This window comes from Hermetia illucens, chromosome 2 (genome assembly GCF_905115235.1).
Source record: "Hermetia illucens chromosome 2, iHerIll2.2.curated.20191125, whole genome shotgun sequence".
Classification (NCBI taxonomy): Eukaryota; Metazoa; Arthropoda; class Insecta; order Diptera; family Stratiomyidae; genus Hermetia; species Hermetia illucens.
The window spans coordinates 76,033,540-76,051,978 of record NC_051850.1 but is presented as its reverse complement, the minus strand read 5'-3'; the positions used below and the strand labels follow the sequence as shown (position 1 = coordinate 76,051,978).

The 18,439-nt window shown below is 40.9% G+C and overlaps 1 protein-coding gene across 5 annotated transcripts in view; it reads right to left on the bottom strand.

Annotated features, from left to right (window-relative positions):
* LOC119648202 overlaps nucleotides 1-18,439 on the bottom strand; it is a 203,641-nt gene that overhangs the window by 97,373 nt on the left and 87,829 nt on the right. For all 5 annotated transcript variants that reach the window (XM_038049802.1, XM_038049801.1, XM_038049803.1 and 2 more), the window contains one exon: nucleotides 15,739-15,906. In XM_038049802.1, the coding sequence (XP_037905730.1) occupies nucleotides 15,739-15,906 (168 nt within the window). The remainder of the gene's footprint in view (nucleotides 1-15,738; nucleotides 15,907-18,439) is intronic.

Below are 18,439 nucleotides of genomic sequence, written 5' to 3'. Positions count from 1 at the left end.
TACCCACAAGCTTTTTTAGCATATGCATACATATAAATAGGCATGTCTATCTCGAGTAATTGACACTCAAATGTAAATAATTTAAAAAAGTCAAAAAAAGGATAAATAAAACGTTCTCATCGACCCCGCCGTTCATATAAGTTCACTTTATATGATGATGACGTCATACATGTTTTGGGTGCCATAAATTTACCTGAAATGCAGAATTTTGACCGCCAATAGTCGGATTTCCTCCAAACTTTTCAGAATCATGTCCTATATTATCGTCTATCCTGATGACTCCCTTGTACTCCTGGGATAAACTTAAGGGAAGCTTTCCGGTAGATTTTCAAAACATGGTAGTATACTATTATTAACTTTATTTGCATAGATATCGGAATGGGATGTATTTTGAGGCCTAGATTTCATATAGTTGTATCACTGTGATTCTTTTCAATTTTTTTGGGTGGGTAGGTTCTGAGAACGAGACCTGTTTCACTTTTTGGGCACACATTTTGTGTCCTATCTCCCCTATGTTTCACCGAATATCAGAAGAAAGATTTGATACCGCACATGGCCATATTCTGTGAAAACCTTGCCGCATTTCTACACTGTGCATGCCCCTCTCACTCACTTTACCGCTCTCACTGTTTCCGTTGGAGAGGTAGTTTTCCACCAAATTCGCTAAGTATCCGGGGACACCTATGTCAGCCAACGCCCCTTTAATGCTATTCCAGTTGGCCAAGTTGAATGCGCTTTTCACATCCAACGCCACCACGGCATAGCAGCCGCCAGAAATCAGTGTACCTTTTGCAAGGTTTACCACCATGCCAATTGCGTCCACCGTAGAGTGGGCGCGTCGGAAACCAAACTGGCGTTCCGACAAACCATTGCCGGCTTCGACGATTGGCAGGAGTCTGTTGTAGATGACTCTCTCTATCATCTTCCCCATTGTATCCAACGGGCAGATAGGACGATACGACGCTGGGTTTCCAGGTGGCTTGCCAGGCTTTGGGAGCAACACCAACTTTTGCTGTTTCCACTGGGCAGGGAATATTCCTTCTTTTAAGCACACCTCGAAGGTGTTGGCGAAAAGGTCGGGCCTAGTCTTCACTGCCAGTTTCAAACCTCGGTTGGGGATGCCATCGAAACCTGGGGCCTTGTTGTCACCGAACCTACCACATATTTCCCGCAGCTCCTCCAAAGTTACCGGCGGTATTATGCCGTCATTTAGCTGGACAAAAATTTGCCTTCCCCTATTTTCGTGGTGAGGGAACAGAGCGGTAACAATCTGTTTTAGTAGGCGCGGACAGGTCACCTGGGGTGATTTCCGCAGCCTTTTCCGCACAGCTGTTTGAAGCAGATCTTTTTGCTCCTCCGAATGGCTTCCTTTAGGCGGCCACGCAATTGCTTGTGTGCCTCCTCTCGACCGTCACCGCTGGGTTTTCCCTTGAGCCTTTGGCAAAGCCTCCTTGCGGCTCGCAAACTTGCGATTTCGTTGTTCCACCAGTAGTTGGGTTACCTACTGGGGAGCAATCGCCTTTTGGGCATAGTAGCATCGCATGCTTCCGTCACCCATTGAGTGATCTGGGTGGCTTTCTCTCCAGCCGTACCATTCAGGGATATGTCGGATTTCAGCACCGCGGAAAACGTATCCCCTTGAAAGCTTTCGAGCTTTCACTGTCCAGCCAAGCATGCCACCCGGCATTCTGCGAAAATTCTTTTTCGAGCTCGATCCGCCCTTGATCTCTATGCAGATTGCCTGGTGGTCGCTGTGAGTATAGTCCTCACTGACATGCCAAGCGATTCTACTGGCTAAAGTAGCACTCACGTATGCTAGATCCACTATAGACCCTAGGCTCCTTCCCCGGAAAGTGTACGAAGACCCAACATTCGCCAGTACCACGTCTAGCTCCGCGAATGCTTCGAGGAGAACATGTCCCCTCACATTAGTTATCCGGCAGCCCCATTCAGGAGCCCACGCATTGAAATCGCCTCCTATTATGATCGACCAACGTCCTCTTGCATCCAAAACAAGAGCAGCAAGCATCCGCTCATACCCGACGAGTGTAGCGCTGGTGAGAGCATAGCAGCTGTAGATGTGGATGCCCCTGACCTTCGCTTTGACGAAGCCCTCCTCCGGGTGCTCCATTATTTCCTCGAAGGCTTGCTCTCCACAAGTCCACAGGGCTGCTTGGCCCATTTGGTCTTTGACCCAAACGCTACCACCGTGGTTTCGGTATGGTTCACTTAGTATGGCCACTTGGATGTTTTTCTCGCGGATTGTTTGCGCGAGTAGATCCTGCGCCGCCTCGCAGTGGTTGAGATTGATTTATATCAACCTCATCTACGATTTGTGCTAAGGGCTCTCCTGTATTCCGGGCACCTGCTGCTGCCTGCAATGTGCCGATGGTCCAACATAAGATCTCCCTTCTGGGACCGTCTAATGCGGCTGACGTTGTCTCCCAAATTAGTAAGCTCGGGGTCTGCCTTCACTTTCCTGAGAATGTCAGTGTATGACCCTTCGCCTCGTTTGGAAATAATAATCACGTCCGGTCTTATCTTCCTCCGATTATTTCTTTTAAGCGGTTCTACTTTCCTCCAAGCTTCCGCATCCGCCGAGGAGAAGTGGCTTGCGGTTGACTCCGCAATCATCCAAATGCAGGAGGAGTTGCTGAAGGAACAAAGAAGGAGGCAAGCTGCAAATAGGAGAAGGATGAGTGCCTAAGAGCAAACCTACCCCGCGAAGTAATACCCCAATGGTGGTCCCGCGGGGCTGGGGCTGGAGAGACCGGGGGTGGTTTTTAGTGGGTGTGAATCCCACACGCGCCCGCTGTAGTTCCGCCGTTCGGGCGGCGGAGCTGCGGCGGATGTGTCTTTCTAAGATTTTCCACCTCCGTGTCCGCACAAAAAAAAAAAAATGTATATATATATATATATATATATTATGTGGCGCGGCAGGATCCGCAGCATTCGAAGTTTATTTCGAATGTTGCGAATGAGGACACGTAGATGGCGCGGAACTCTCCACTCGTTTTAGAACTCGCCACGAGAGTGGAGGATTAGCGCTGGGAAAGTGCCGTTGGTTGGGACAGAAAATACCGCATGGAAATAAACCGGTCTCTTCTGTCTCAACCACGATGGGGGTTGGAAGTGCCCGGCGACTATAAAGTGATTTTGCATTGTGAATTGTACCAATTTATATATTTAATTTATATTTCATTATTTTAAATTAAAGTGATTTTGCATTTCAAAATTTCGCTACCATACTACAAAAGATTTGTAATTTAAGTCTATATATATATATATCCACATAATTCATGTGAGCTAAGTCCGCCATGCTATTGACATAGTATGCTGGTCCCAAGCCCAGATAAAGGAGGAGGGTTTGAGGCAACGTATCCTGTACTACCCTCAGTAAAACAAAAATAAAATACTGAGATCAGGGAAAGAGATAAATAGAGTATAATTGGAGTTAATTTGCTAAATCCTACCTGATTTCTCTTGGTGACAGGCCCCGCGACATGTCGACCAAGAAAATGCATACAATGTCGTTACAAACATGATGATCGCATTCAGTCACAAGCCTCGGAGAAATGCTAGCTAGTTATGGATATTCCTGTAATACAGATACAAAAGATGCAAACAAGTCACGTTGACGAGTTAAGTCACGTTGACGAAATTCTACACTCACTTCGGAATGCAAGAATGCAGGAAAAGTCCATTCCCACGAGTAAATGCTAGACATAGTGCCAGCAATTTTAAATAATAAAAACGGTGGAATATCCATAGCATCTCTCTTAGTTTTACTTCATCCCGGCACGTAAATCGTTCTGTAATCAAAAAGCTAATAAAGTTTCATCATTAAGACACATAAGTGTTTCAATTTAGTACTATTATATTTTTTTTCCTGTCCGCTCGGCCCACAAATAAAACTGGCGCAGTCGGTAAACCGCCGCGATAATTTTCGACAAAGAAATTGCGACAAAATCGTTAAGTGTTACAAAAAACGACAAAATAACCGCGAAGGTTCGGTCGCGTAACAAATTAACAATTAATTCCAAATACAATCCTATAATAAATTGGGTATTGCAAGGCCTAAGGTCAGAATTTTCAGAGAATTCGACCTCCGTCCGAGTCGTAAATCGAGACGGCCAACAAAATCTTCTGATGTAGGAAAGATCCTGCTATTGGCAGTTGAACGAGTACTGAAGGAAAATAATTATAGTGAAGTGAATGAAAAATAGCAGATCGGAGGCGTTCAACAGACGGCGAGATTTGCAGGACGACAAGATGGAGCAAATAGCTGCATTACAGGAACGGGAGGAGCAAATGGAGCAAATGGCGAGAGCAATTCAGGCGCTGGGGGAACAGTAGACGACTTCAACAACATGGGAAAAAGTGTTGAAAGAATTAAAGCATATGACGAGTTTCACGGGGCAAGGAGTTATTACTATTAACGAATTTATCGCAAAAACGGAACATTACATCAGTGGAATCGGCGATTATGCAACCCACAAAGCGGCAGTACGATTCATTTATTTTGAAAAGATACAAGGAGTGGCGAAGCAGGCGATACAGAATATCGAGGATGTGGAGAATTGGCAGCTTATTAAGGAAAAATTAAAACTAAGGTTCAAACCAGCGATCGAGAGCATTGATATTTTCAATCAAATCGTAAATATACGAATTAATTCGGTAAGTGAATTAATTGATGTAATTGTTAGAATTAAGGAACAAAGTGAAGAATTAATCGCGTATCATGGAGAGGAGCATTATATAAATCTAAAATGTTTTGAATCGGTATTAGTAAATCAAGTCAAGGAAATGACCCAGGGTGTGTTACTTGACAAAATCATAGAGTTGAAAACAATTGATAGTGTCATTGAAGTGATGCAAAAAAGTAGGTACGAAGATCTATGTATTAGAAAAGAGTTTAAAAGAAATTATAATGACAAAAGAAGTTACGATGACAAAAGACAAGAAACGGGACAGACAAGTTTTGACAACAGAAGACCTAATCGATCGAGGTCATTTCCACAAAATTCGAGTGAACGAAATTCAGATCAACCCAGAGTAAACCAGAGAAAGCAAAATTCTCAAAATTTTAACCATCATAGGCAAAATTCAGGTCAATCCAAGCAGAATTCAAATCAAGTGCGTCACATTTCCGAACAATCAGGACAAAATTTTAGGCAGTTTAGAGGAGAATCTGGGCAAGATAGGCGAAACTCAAATAAATATAGGCAGAAATCCCCAATTCCTATGGAAGTAGACAATATTCAAAAAAATAAACAAGAGAAGAATTCAAAGAAAAACCCATGTCATAATTGTTGTAGACAAGATAATGGAGAATCTAGAAATAAAAACTCTGACGAAGAGGTAAATTCAAACGAAAGTGAAGTTTTTTTTCTAAATTAGCCTCGGAGGAACTTCCCTTGATCGAAATAACGATAAACGAAAGAAACTATACGGCACTGATTGATACCGGGTCATCTTTCAGTCTGATAGATGAGTCACTAAAGGAGTTTGAAAAAGTAAAAATTGAGCGTTTACAGTTTAGAACAATTACTGGAAAAGATTATTTTAGTTTCGAAGTTCACACACAAGCTCCAAAAGAATTTAAGTTGGGAAAAGAAGCAAGGGTTAGATGGAAAGTGAGGGATCTGAGCAAAAGAAACTATCAGTTCATAATAAGGATAGATTTATTAAATAAATTGGAAGCTTTTATAGATTTGGAAGAAAGGTGGCTTCTCAAATTAGGGGAATATGAGTACACTATTGAATATTTAAAGGGCAAAGAAAATAAAGTCGCTGATTTTCTTAGTAGAATAAAACAACCTATTACACAAAATTCGGAAATAAGCTCAGATAACCACACCCACAGCTATTCAGATTTAGGAGTTCTCTTGAATATAGAAAATGATGGAAGTTCAACGTTAGCAACCATTCATTCGGCCTCAGAAGAATTACAGGACTATATTCCTATAAAGGAGGAAATTGTTAATAAATTTAAGACCCAAATTATTCTAACAAACAACAAAACTACAAATTTTGAAAGTCTTCACGGTAAAAGAAAAATATATATAGCACAACGAGATTTTGAAAACTTAACAGACATCCTTAAGAGATACATAAAAAAAGGGACAATAGGTATTTATACAGAATTGGGAGATCGAGAATATAACGTTGTTCAAAATAAAATTAGGGACCTATTTTCAGGAGATAAAAATGTGAGATTCATACGATGCTCATATAGGGCTCAGGATTTGGAAACCGAAACCGACGCAGTCAAGCAGATTTCACTATACCATGTCAGGGAAAGTTGGCATTCGGGTATTAATGAAACATTCAATTCACTCAAAAACAAAATTTATTATCCAAAACTTCTAGAACTTATAACAATAGTAATAAATCAATGTGAAATATGCAAAGAAGTAAAGTATGATAGGAAGCCGATAAAACAAAAGTTCATGCATACAGAAACAGCAAAAGATATTAATCAAGTAGTACATGCTGACATATTCACAATAAAAAAACACAATTTTTTAACGATTATAGACACTTTTTCTAAATTTGCCGCAGCATATTACCTATCTGACCGAAATCATATAACAATCAGGGAACAATTTGAGGATCATTTTACGAAAATTGGTAAACCAGACAAAATTATAGCAGGAAATGAGTTTAGGGGAATCCTTTTAGAAAATTTCTTCAGAACAGAGGGAATAACGATACATTTTACAAAGCCACACAGCCACACTGGTATAGCAGATGTGGAAAGATTCCATAATACGATTCTAGAAAAATTCAGAACTCTTTCAGTAAATAAATCAGAGAATTCTCCTAAAACACAATTACAGCAGGTAATTCGAATTTATAACGAAAGATATCACTCGACTATAAAATGTACGCCAAAAGAGGTTCAAACACGTAAGGTGAATTTAGAAAAGATTAAGAAAAATATTGAAGAAACAAAAGAGAAATACCTTTCTAAAATAAATAAGAATAGAGAAGAATATGAAGAAATAAGAACAAGCGGTTTCATTAAGAATTACAGAGCGGCTAGATTGAAGCATTTACCGAAGTACAGGAAAAGCAAACTTAAACAGATTCACCCGATAAATATAAAAAGAAAGTTTAGATTTTAGGAAGAAGGAAGGAAACAAGAAAAGCAGTATAAGCATATAGAAGATGACGAGGGACAAATTCTTAGTCAAGAAAAGACTCTAATTATTGAAAATATTATAAACGGAGGTTCGGAGGAAGAAGTAATCGTATCAAAATTTGGAATAAATATCACAAGAGCAGATCTTAAATCATTGGTGGGTGAAAATTGGTTAAACGACAATGTCATAAATTTTTATTTCAAGATGATAATGGAGAGAAGTAAGCAAAGGAAGGATGAATCCATTCCAAAAGTTTTTGTAATGGACACATTTTTCTTTATTCGTTTCAAACAGTCAGGCTTTGAGTCAGTGAAAAGATGGACGAGGAAGAAAGATATATTTTCATATGATATGTTAATTATACCGATACACGTTAATGACAACCATTGGAGTCTAGCAGTAGTCGATTTTAGAAACCAAATGATTCAATATTATGATTCATTGGGTCAAAAGGAGTCGGAAATTTTAAAAATATTGGAAGAATATCTGAAACAAGAGGCTTCAGACAAACGAAAGACACCGTTGGATTTAAGCGCATTTAGAAAAGAAATTGTGGAAGGAATACCACAGCAAAACAACGGAAATGATTGTGGTGTTTTCGCGTGTACATTTGCAGAAAACCTTAGTATAGATAGGGAAATAACATTCACCCAAAGAAATATAAAAAACCTCAGACAAAAAATTATGCTAGAAATTATTCAGACAGAGTTATTAAGGTAAGGATTTTTTTTTCAATAGGTACTGAGGATAATACTTTGTTCAGCATTATGGATACAACCTGTAATATCAACGTTGACAGTAACACCGATATTAACAAATAATCGGTATACAATGATTAACATGGGAAAAGCAGAAGTCATAACTAGCACAAAGACATTACTACACATAATTAATACGAAAGAGATTAAGATAACTGTAGACGGGATTGAGAACAATATTAGAAAGTTAGGAATTGAAAAAGACGAAATTATACAGCAGGAACTTAAAAATATTAAGGCCAAAATTTTGACTTTGGAACCAAATTCAAGGAAGAAACGAGGACTGATAAATTTAGTGGGAACAGCTCAAAAGTTTCTATTTGGAACAATGAATAATGATGACAGGGAGGAAATTCTCAATCATTTGAAAATAATAGACGAAAATCAAGAACAGGAAATAAATAGTCTAAATAAACAGATAGAAATCAACACACATTTAAATGACTCAATAGTTAACCTCAAAAACGTTATAGAAGAAGATAGGAATAAAATTTTAAAGACTTATCAACAAATAAGTGATACTGAAAAACAATTAATATCGAAGCAATTAAAGTTGGATCAGTTAATTAAGTTAGAAATGTTGAAAGAGAAAATTAATCAGATTTTAGATAATGTAGCGTTAGTGAGAAATGGAATAGTTCACCCAAGTTTATTGACAGCGACAGAAATACAGATGACAGGACTAAACTTCTACAGACTAAAAAACATAAGAACAGGATTATTAAGAAGTGACGAAGACACTATAATCCTAGCAATAAAAGTACCAAGTAATTATCAACTAGTTGATTTTAAAGTTATTGTACCAATACCAAATGTAGATCAAAAAGAAATAAATATAACGGAAGAATATATAATCGAAGTAAATCAAAGTAAATACCAATACAATGGAGAAAGTCAATACCAAACAGAAATCGTACCACTCAATAATTGTATAATTAAAAAAAATTGTAAATTTGTAAAAAATAACAAACGTCAGATAAAAATTAAATAATAATAATTGGATGAAAACACCCTAGTTGGCAAAAATATGAAAAAGGAAAAATTAGAAAACTTTTGTGATGATAGATCAATCGAACTAAATGGAAATGTATTGATAACAATAAACAATTGTGCAATTAGAATAGGGAAAGAAACATATAATGTAAGTAATGAGAGATTCGTAGATAGATTTTTTTATACAGAAGAAGAGAATGTTAATTCCACACAGGATCTAAATTTTGAAGAAATCGTGCTAAACCATATAGAAAATTTGAAAAATATAAAAATTGTTAAATTAAATAGAAATATTAACTTTGTTACTGGTTATCTTACCATATTCATTTTGATGTTTTTTGTAATCATTTTAGTTTTGTTTTGGAAACATAAGACAATGTCAATCTCATTACATAATGTGAAAGAAAAAATTGTAACAAAGGAAAAAAGAATTGAGGACAATTCTAAAAATAGGGGGGGAGAAGTTATGGATATTCCTGTAATACAGATACAAAAGATGCAAACAAGTCACGTTGACGAGTTAAGTCACGTTGACGAAATTCTACACTCACTTCGGAATGCAAGAATGCAGGAAAAGTCCATTCCCACGAGTAAATGCTAGACATAGTGTCAGCAATTTTAAATAATAACAAGTCGGGAAACCGGAAGCTGGACGCTTCAGGTACGAAAGGTTTTGTGTATTTCTTAGTCCGTAGCACGTAATATATCCATATATTATGTGAGAGTATCCACTTTCGGGTGATACTGACATTCATAGTCTTCAATTTTCAAAGAAGCAACAAATTTGAGGTATTATAACTTTGTTAGTAATAGTGCGATTTCCACCAAACTTGGTAAGATCATGCTCCATATTATAGCCTATATCACTGCAAAATTTCATGGTACTAGGATGAACTTAAGGGGGGTTTCTAACCAATTACAAAAAAATGTAGTAATATACTATTATTAACTTTATTTAAACAGACATCGGCATGGAAGGTATTTCGGAGCCCAGGCACCATATAGTGGCAGTCTCCTGATTTTTTTCAGATTTTTCGGTTCGGTAGTTTCTGAGAATGGCCCCCTTAAAGAAGTGATCACTTTCAACCCCCCGCGCTCCCCACCCTTCCAACGAATGTCAAAACTAAGATCGGCTTTGAAAAGTACTAATCGAGACCTTTAATTTGACATGACTATATTTGATGAAAAAAAATTTTACACCCCCCTTTTGCATGTATGGGGACCCCCCCTTAAATTCGACGTGAAGGGATGTAATTCACTGTATGCGTGAGCGTTCACGGTTCCCACCTTTCTACCAAATTTGGTGTCAATTGCTATAACCGTCTCCGAGAAAAATGCGTGTGACGGGACAGACAGACAGACAGACAGACAGACAGACAGACAGACAGACAGACGGACAGACAGACAGACAGACAGACAGACAGACAGACAGACAGACGGACAGACAGACAGACAGACAGACAGACAGACAGTAAACCGATTTTAATAAGGTTTTGTGTTTACACAAAACCTTAAAAACGGTGGAATATCCATAGCATCTCTCTTAGTTTTACTTCATCCCGGCACGTAAATCGTTCTGTAACCAAAAAGCTAATAAAGCTTCATCATTAAGACACATAAGTGTTTCAATTTAGTACTATTATATTTTTTTTCCTGTCCGCTCGGCCCACAAATAAAACTAGCTCGTCCACCTCAGTCGACGCGGCAGGACGGGCCCCGGTCCTGTCGAGAAATGGGCAAAGGTTCTTGACGAATGAACGGCGTCAGGACGTAAGCAAATTAGTCCGCACACAACGAACAAAACAAATACGTGTCTGCACGCTAAAGGTTGGTACCCTAACTGGAAAGACCGAGGAACTCGCAAGAGCCCTTCGGAAAAGGCGCATTGATATCTGCGCTCTGCAAGAAACCCGATGGTCTGGTGCCAAAAGCTGCGACATTGAACGCGAACGCGGTAAAAATGACTACAAACTTCTCTATTTTGGTCATCCACACACTCAATATGGTGTTGGCATTGCCATCTCAGAGGGTTTCCGTGATGCCATTAAAGAAGTTGAACGATTTGATGATCGGCTGATGAAGCTCACCATTCTATCAGCTGATCGCACTATTCACTTCTTCACCGCGTATCCACCACAGACAGGTCGACCTGAGCCGAGAAAGATGCCTTCTGGCAACTTCTCGATGAAAGGACTTGTCACGACGTGCCTGCTAACGATTATATAATCATTGCCGGCGACCTTAATGGTCATGTGGGTGAAAAGGCAGACAGTAACAGGTGCCATGGGGGAAAGGGGTTCGGAGCGCGCGATGAGGGTGGCGAGGGTATAATCGGTTTTGCGGACACCCATGACCTTGTACTTATGAATACATGGTTCATCAAACATTTTATAGTGGGAACAGTAAAACGCAAATCGACTATATTCTCATAAGACGCCAACATTTTACTACTGTCACTGATTGCAAAGTCGTTCCCTATGAGACCATCGCACCTCAACATCGGCCGTTGATTGCCGTCCTGCGAATTAAGCCACCGATAAAACAACGTGAGGAACGCACTGGCCCGCGGTGCATTAAATGGTGGCAATTTGGTGAGAAACAAGAAGAAACGGTCTCACTCATGCGATTGCCGACCATTACGAATGTGGAAGAATCATGGAACCAAATGAAAGACACGATTCACAAAACGGCCTCTGCAATCCTCGGGGTCACCAAGCCGGGTAAGCGGTACATCAACCTAAATACTTAGCTTTGGAATGATGATATTGAAATGAAGGTCCGTGAAAAGAAACGCCTCTATCACAAATTGTTCGACGATAAAACGGCTGTTAATTGGCAAATTTATAAGAATGCCAACCGGGAAGCAAAGAAAGCGGTCGCTGTCACCCGAGCGAACCATTTTAAAAATCTTTACGATAAACTGGACACTCGGGATGTCCCGAGAGATCTGTATCGACTTGCTAAATGCCGTAATGAACGCACACAGGATATCGAACACTTCTGTTGCGTTAATAACAAGAACGGTACTTTCCTTACTGATCGTCGAGCCGCGACCGATAGATGGCGAAAATACTTCGAGCAGATTTCAACTGAAGATTTCGCTCATCCCCCACTTCCACAATCATTGCCGACATTTGGAGCAGTTCCATCAGTCAGCGCAACTGAAGTCGAGGAGGCAATAAAACAAATGAAATCGGGGAAAGCAACAGGACCTGACGACATGGCATCTGAACTCTGCAAAGCGAAGAGCTGGAACCCAACACTGTGGCTCAGTGATTTCTTTAACCGGGTTATTCAGGAAGGAAGAACACCATCTGACTGGCAAGAAAGTACCACTGTTCCAATATGGAAAAAGAAAGGTAGTCCAGCAGAATGTTCAAATTACCGTCTGATCCGGTAACTTTTCCATACCATGAATATTTTTGAACGCATTCCTGACAACCGTATTCGCGAAATCATTAAATAACCGTGAGTCAAGCCGGATTTGTCAAAAACTGCGGAACTACTAACGCAACGCACGCTGCGCGGTTACTCATGAAGAAAAACCGTGAGAAGCATCGTCCCCTTTGCATTGCATTTCTGGATCTAGAGAAACCATTTGACAGTGTGCCACACGAACTCATCTGGTATCCTTTACGACAACACTTCGTGCCAGAAGAACTCGTGCGCTGACTTCAATTGCTCTACCACGATCCGAAAAGTAAAGTTCGAAGTATGGCGGGTGTATCAAAACCGCTTCGTGTCTCTGTTGGTGTTCATCAAGGAAGCGCCCTCTCACCACACCTCTTTGTTCTTATTATGGACACCGTCACACGGGATATCCAACGTCCACCGCCCTACACACTGCTTTATGCAGATGATGTTTTCCTAGCATCTGGTCAAATGGTCTCGAGCAACTTGTTCAAAAAGGGAATGATCGTCTCATGCAACACGGTCTCAGATTGAATTTAAACAAAACTGAATTTTTGTCGACCGATCCCCATGAAACAGGCATAAGCACTGTCAGCGGCAGTGATCTGCCCAGAACTGAGGGATTTAAATACCTCGAGTCAACGCTATCAGCCAATGGAGAACTGCGTTATGAAATTGCTTCACACATTAACGCAACCTGGATGAAGTGGCGTTCCACAACTGGTGTCCTTTGTGATCGACGTATCAACGAACGTCTCAAATCGAAAATTTACCGCAATGTCGTCCGTCCAGTCGCTCTCTATGGTTCTGAGTGTTAGCCGACCATAAAAGACAATGAACGACGTCTTGCGGATTAGTCTCCATTAGGAGACGAAGATGCTACGTTGAACTAGTGGCGTCACACGTTTAGATCACATCCGAAATGAGGATATCCGCGATCGTTATGTGGTTGCACCGATCGTGGAAAAGTTGCGAGAGAGGCGTCTTCGATGGTATGGTCACGCAATTCGTGCAAACGAGAATTCACTTGCCAAGATTGGTCTGAACATCGAAGTCGATGGTAAACGACCAAAAGGCAGACCTAAGCAACGGTGGCTTGATACGCTGGATGGGGATTTGAAAGCCTCGAGATTGCACCCAGATCAGGCATTCGATAGAGCCAAATGGCGAAGCCCATCACGACGAGCCGACCCCGCTTGTGAACGGGACAAAGGCTCAAATCCCCCCCCCCCCCCATGGCACCTGTTACCGACTGCCTTTTCACCCACGTGACCATTAAGGTCACCGGCAATGATTATATAATCGTTAGCAGGCACATCGTCACAAGTCTTTTCATCGAGAAGTTGCCAGAAAGCATCTTTCTCGGCATCAGGTGGACCTGTCTGTGGTGCATACGCGGTGAAGAAGTGAATAGTGCGATCAGCTGATAGAATGGTGAGCTTCATCAGCCGATCATCAAATCGTTCGACTTCTTTAATGGCATCCCGGAAACCCGTTGAGATGGCAATGCCAACACCATATTGAGTGTTTGGGTTACCAAAATAGAGAAGTTTGTAGTCATTTTTACCGCGTTCGCGTTCAATGTCGCAGCTTTTGAAACCAGACCGTCGGGTTTCTTGCAGAGCGCAAATATCAATGCGCCTTTTCCGAAGGGCTCTTGCGAGTTCCTCGGTCTTTCCAGTAAGGGTACCAACCTTTAGCGTGCAGACACGTATTTGTTTTGTTCGTTGCATGCGGACTAACTAGCTTACGTCCTGACGCCGTTCATGCGTCAAGAACCCTTGCCCATTTCTCGACAGGACCGGAGCCCGTCCTGCGCGTCGACTGAGGTGGACGACCTAGCATTTCTCCGAGGCTTGTGACTCAATACGATCTTCATGTTTGTAACGACATTGTATGCATTTTCTTGGTCGACCTGTCACCAAGAGAGATCAGGTAAGATTTAGCATAGTAACTCCAATTATACTCTATTTATCTCTTTCCCTGATCTCAGCATTTTATTTTTGTTTTACTGAGGATAGTACAGAATACGTTGCCTCAAACCCTCCTCCTTTACCTGGGCGTGGGACCAGCATACTGACGACTGACACTATGACAGAAAAAAAATATTGCACCCTCCATTCAAAAGCCTATGGCGGTACTCAAACGGCCGCAATACAAATACCAGCGGAGGCAGCGCAGAAGTGGTTAGCGGCCGGAAAAGTTCGAATTGGATAGGTTATCTGCCATTTAAGGGAAAAACTTCACTAAAAAGGTGCTTTAAATGCCTCATGCTTGGACACTTCGCGAAGTCCTGATCGATGCAGAAGGTGTAAGGAGAAGGGCCATATTACCAGGGAGTGCAATAAGGACTCCAAATGCCTATTGTTTGAAGTAAAAGAAGGACAGGATAACCGGCATATTGCCGGAAGCGGTAAATGTCCGGAGTTTAAGAAGGCGCTGGCAGCAATGAGAAAATGAGGTTTATTCAAATAAACCTGAATCATTGCAGGATCACTCAGGATTTATTTGAGCAGACTACGTTAGAATCGCGCTATCCTAAATGAACCGTATAAATACAGTCACGGTGGCATATGGGTCACAGATTCGACTGGTGGAGCGGCAATATGGGTTTGCGGTCGACAGGCCATACAACATACTGCAAGTCAGGCAGTGCCAGTGGCTTTGTGTGGGTGGAAATGGGTGGTGTACATGTATACAGTTGCTATGCCCCACTAAGTTTGATACTGTCTGATTTTGATGAAATGTTTGGTAATTTTATTCTCGATGCAAGGGGGCGAAGTCCAACGTGATGTTGTGCAATCACACTAGTCCTAGTAAGGCCCTGAAGCTTGCCGTGAAATCCAGACCGGACATTGTTTGCTACGTTGTTCGACGCGTGCATGCCCGAGGAGATATTTTCAACAGCATGCAAGCCGCAGAAGTTGGTACTTCTGCCTAAGCCTGGTAAACCTCTAGGTGAAGCATTCTCATACAGACCCATGTGTGTTTGGACACTTTGGGGAAAATATTAGAACGGGTAATCTACAACAGAGTATTCCCGGTTGTTGAGAGCCATGGCGATACATGTTTACAATCGTTATCATAGCCTATAATCATGATTACAGTTGCCTAATCATGCAATCATGATTCCGATTTTGCCCAACTCTGTTCCCAGCTTCTAGCAAGCACATTAATTTAAGCGAAACGTCCAACTACTCAAAATAAATATTAAATATATAATTACAAAAAATGTCACCATATGACGGAATCTTACGTCGGGTGTTAAAGTTGAATTTTATTTTAGCGTATACAAATAATTACTTAGAAGTATTATTTGCAATACACTGTAATGGCCAAGTATTATTATCATAATAATTACCACGGCTTAGGATTGTGCAGTACTAGTAAATAAAACTCTGTTTTATAGCTGCTTTCAGGTAACTTACGTGGAATATTGATGCTTCCCGGAATTTTTCCATATTCATCTATTTCACGAGGCTCACGAACATCAATTAGAAGCTTCTCAGGATGTTTGGGTAGATCTTTAATTTCACTATAGACGGCCACTAAAGTCTGCCCCGAAGTGCAATATAACCTTTCCCAATTAAAACAACCTGTAAAAGTAAATTTGTTAAAATTTATTATACCCATTGTTTTTCTGATATTATTATTATCATCATATCAGGGTCGGCAAAAGTTCGTGTGCAACTAAAGTCTTTTAAAATCGATTCAATGTCAGTCTGCCTGTCTGTCATACCCAATTTACTCGGAAACCTACTGTTACGAAATTTGCTGAGAACGTTGGATCAGTGTGGAGAGGTTTAAAGGAGGTGTATATTTATTTTTATCAGGATATAGCCATACGGCCATGAAATCAAATGAAAAGGTCCAACTTGGACTTTCCACAATTAGTCTAACTTTCCATATGAGCTGAGAGATAAGGAAGTTAGGACTCAAAATTAAAGCACTAAGTGTAACATTTGCCAAATAAAGTGAATAAAGAAATGTTGCTCTATTTTATGAGTTCATCAAACTGGCATTCCTAAGGAGGAAACCACTGTAGAGGCAGAAAACCAGCAAAATTTGGAAATTCTTTCTTTCTTTCAAAAACAAAAAAAAAACACAAAGCCATCGCCATTCGATAAAAAAGCGCTAATTACAGAAGTACCGGATTGTATTCGTAAATTTTACCGGAGCTGTTTAATATAAAATAACGTCCAACCGGCGTTTTCGAAAAGACGTCTTTTTTGTGGCACAATTGCACGGCCGGACCCAAAGCTGCAGTTTTAAAAACGCAGTACTGACAAAAAAGAAATCGATGATTAAATTGGTTTTTGCAAAAATGGTGCTTTCGAATAAAAAAACAAGTCGGGAAACCGGAAGCTGGACGTTTCCCCATTAGTACGGAGCACGTAATATATGCATATATTATTTGAGAATATCCACTTTCAGTTTTGAATTTGCAAAGAAGCGGAAACTTTGACCTATTATAACTTTGTTAATAATAGTACGATTTTTGCGAAACTTGGTAAGATCATGCTCTATGTTGTAGCCTACATTTCTGCATTTTCTGGTTTTAGGATGAACCTAAGGGGGGTTCTGCAGCCAATTACTGAAATGTTTTAGTAATATACTATTATTAACTTTATTTGAATGGATATCGGTATGGACGGTATTTCGGAGCCTAGGTACCATATAGTGGCAGCCTCGTGATTTTGTTAAAATTTTTCGGTTGGGTAGTTTCTGAGAATGGGCCCGTTAAACAAATGATCACTTCCAACCCTCCGCACTCCTCACCTTTCCAACAAATGCCAAAACTAAGCTTCGGAAAGTACTAATCGAGACCTTTCGTTTGATACCCCACATGACTATACTTGATGAAAAAAAATGTACACCCCCCTTTCACATATATGCCCCCCCCCCTTTAAATTCAATGTAGAATTATGTAACTTACTGTATGCGTGAGCGTTCGCAGTTTTGGTGTGAATCGCTTCAACCATATCCGAGAAAAATGCGTGTGACGGACAAACAGACAGCCAGTGAATCGATTTTAATAAGGTTTTGTTTCACACAAGTGCAGGTTTTGTTTCACACAAAACCTTAAAAACCGCCAAAAAATTCTTCAAAAATTGTTAGGTATGATAGGTTTTGTGTATTTGAAATATACTGGATATACGTACATTATGTCAGAATATTCACCTTCGAGTGCCACAGACATAAAAAAGTCTTAGAATTTGTACTGGAGTGACAGCTTTGTTTTATTATATTACAGCCACTGCAAATTATTCATGATAGAATTAAGTATAAATTATAGTAATATACTATTACTCTCCCCCTCGGACACCACCTTGTCGTGGTGGGGGAGCCTGTAGTAGTTTACTACTACACTAAGGGGGTCCAAAAATATGAATATGGAAACGATGGATATAAAATAATAAAAGTGAAAAGAAGTCACAGACTTCGAATCCACCCGTGACCATGAGCAATCATGTCGCGGCCGAGGCGCGGATTTTGGAGGCCTCACCACATTCAAATTTGCCTATAGAGCAATCTGCAGAAGGCATGCTTTCCGACTCAGTGGAAAGTTTGCATTTACTGCCTACGGCGAAGTTAGCCAGAAAGGAAAGTACGGAAACTCTCAAATTGGGAGAAACTGGAAATCCGACTACGGCCGGCCCGTCCGCGGTACTACAGCCCAAATCTACCCGCAAGCGGAAGAGAAAGGCCCGGCAGAAGGGAACTTCGGCCACTAAGGAGGGGGGACTACAGGCTGAATCCTGCCTGTCAGAACCTTCTCCGCCATCCTTACTGGGAAGAGCGGAAGAACGGGAAGCTGGTGACGTGGACGCTACTGGTTCAACGCCAGTATGTGGAAATGGATCCAAGCGGTCCGAACACCGTGAACCTGGAAAGGCCCTAAGCCGACGGCAGAAGAGAGCACTGCGAAGGAAGATGAAGCACCTTGGGAATGAGGACATGGACGTGGCTGTACCACTAGGCGCGGTAACGCCCAGAGAAATCGGACGCAAGGTAGCGGAATCTCCGGCGGAAGGTGGGGATAAACTGGAAACCCCGGTAAGATCCACACTGGACGCACCAGACTCTTCAGTCAGCGGTAATGCGCGCAAGAAGCGTAAGACCAACACA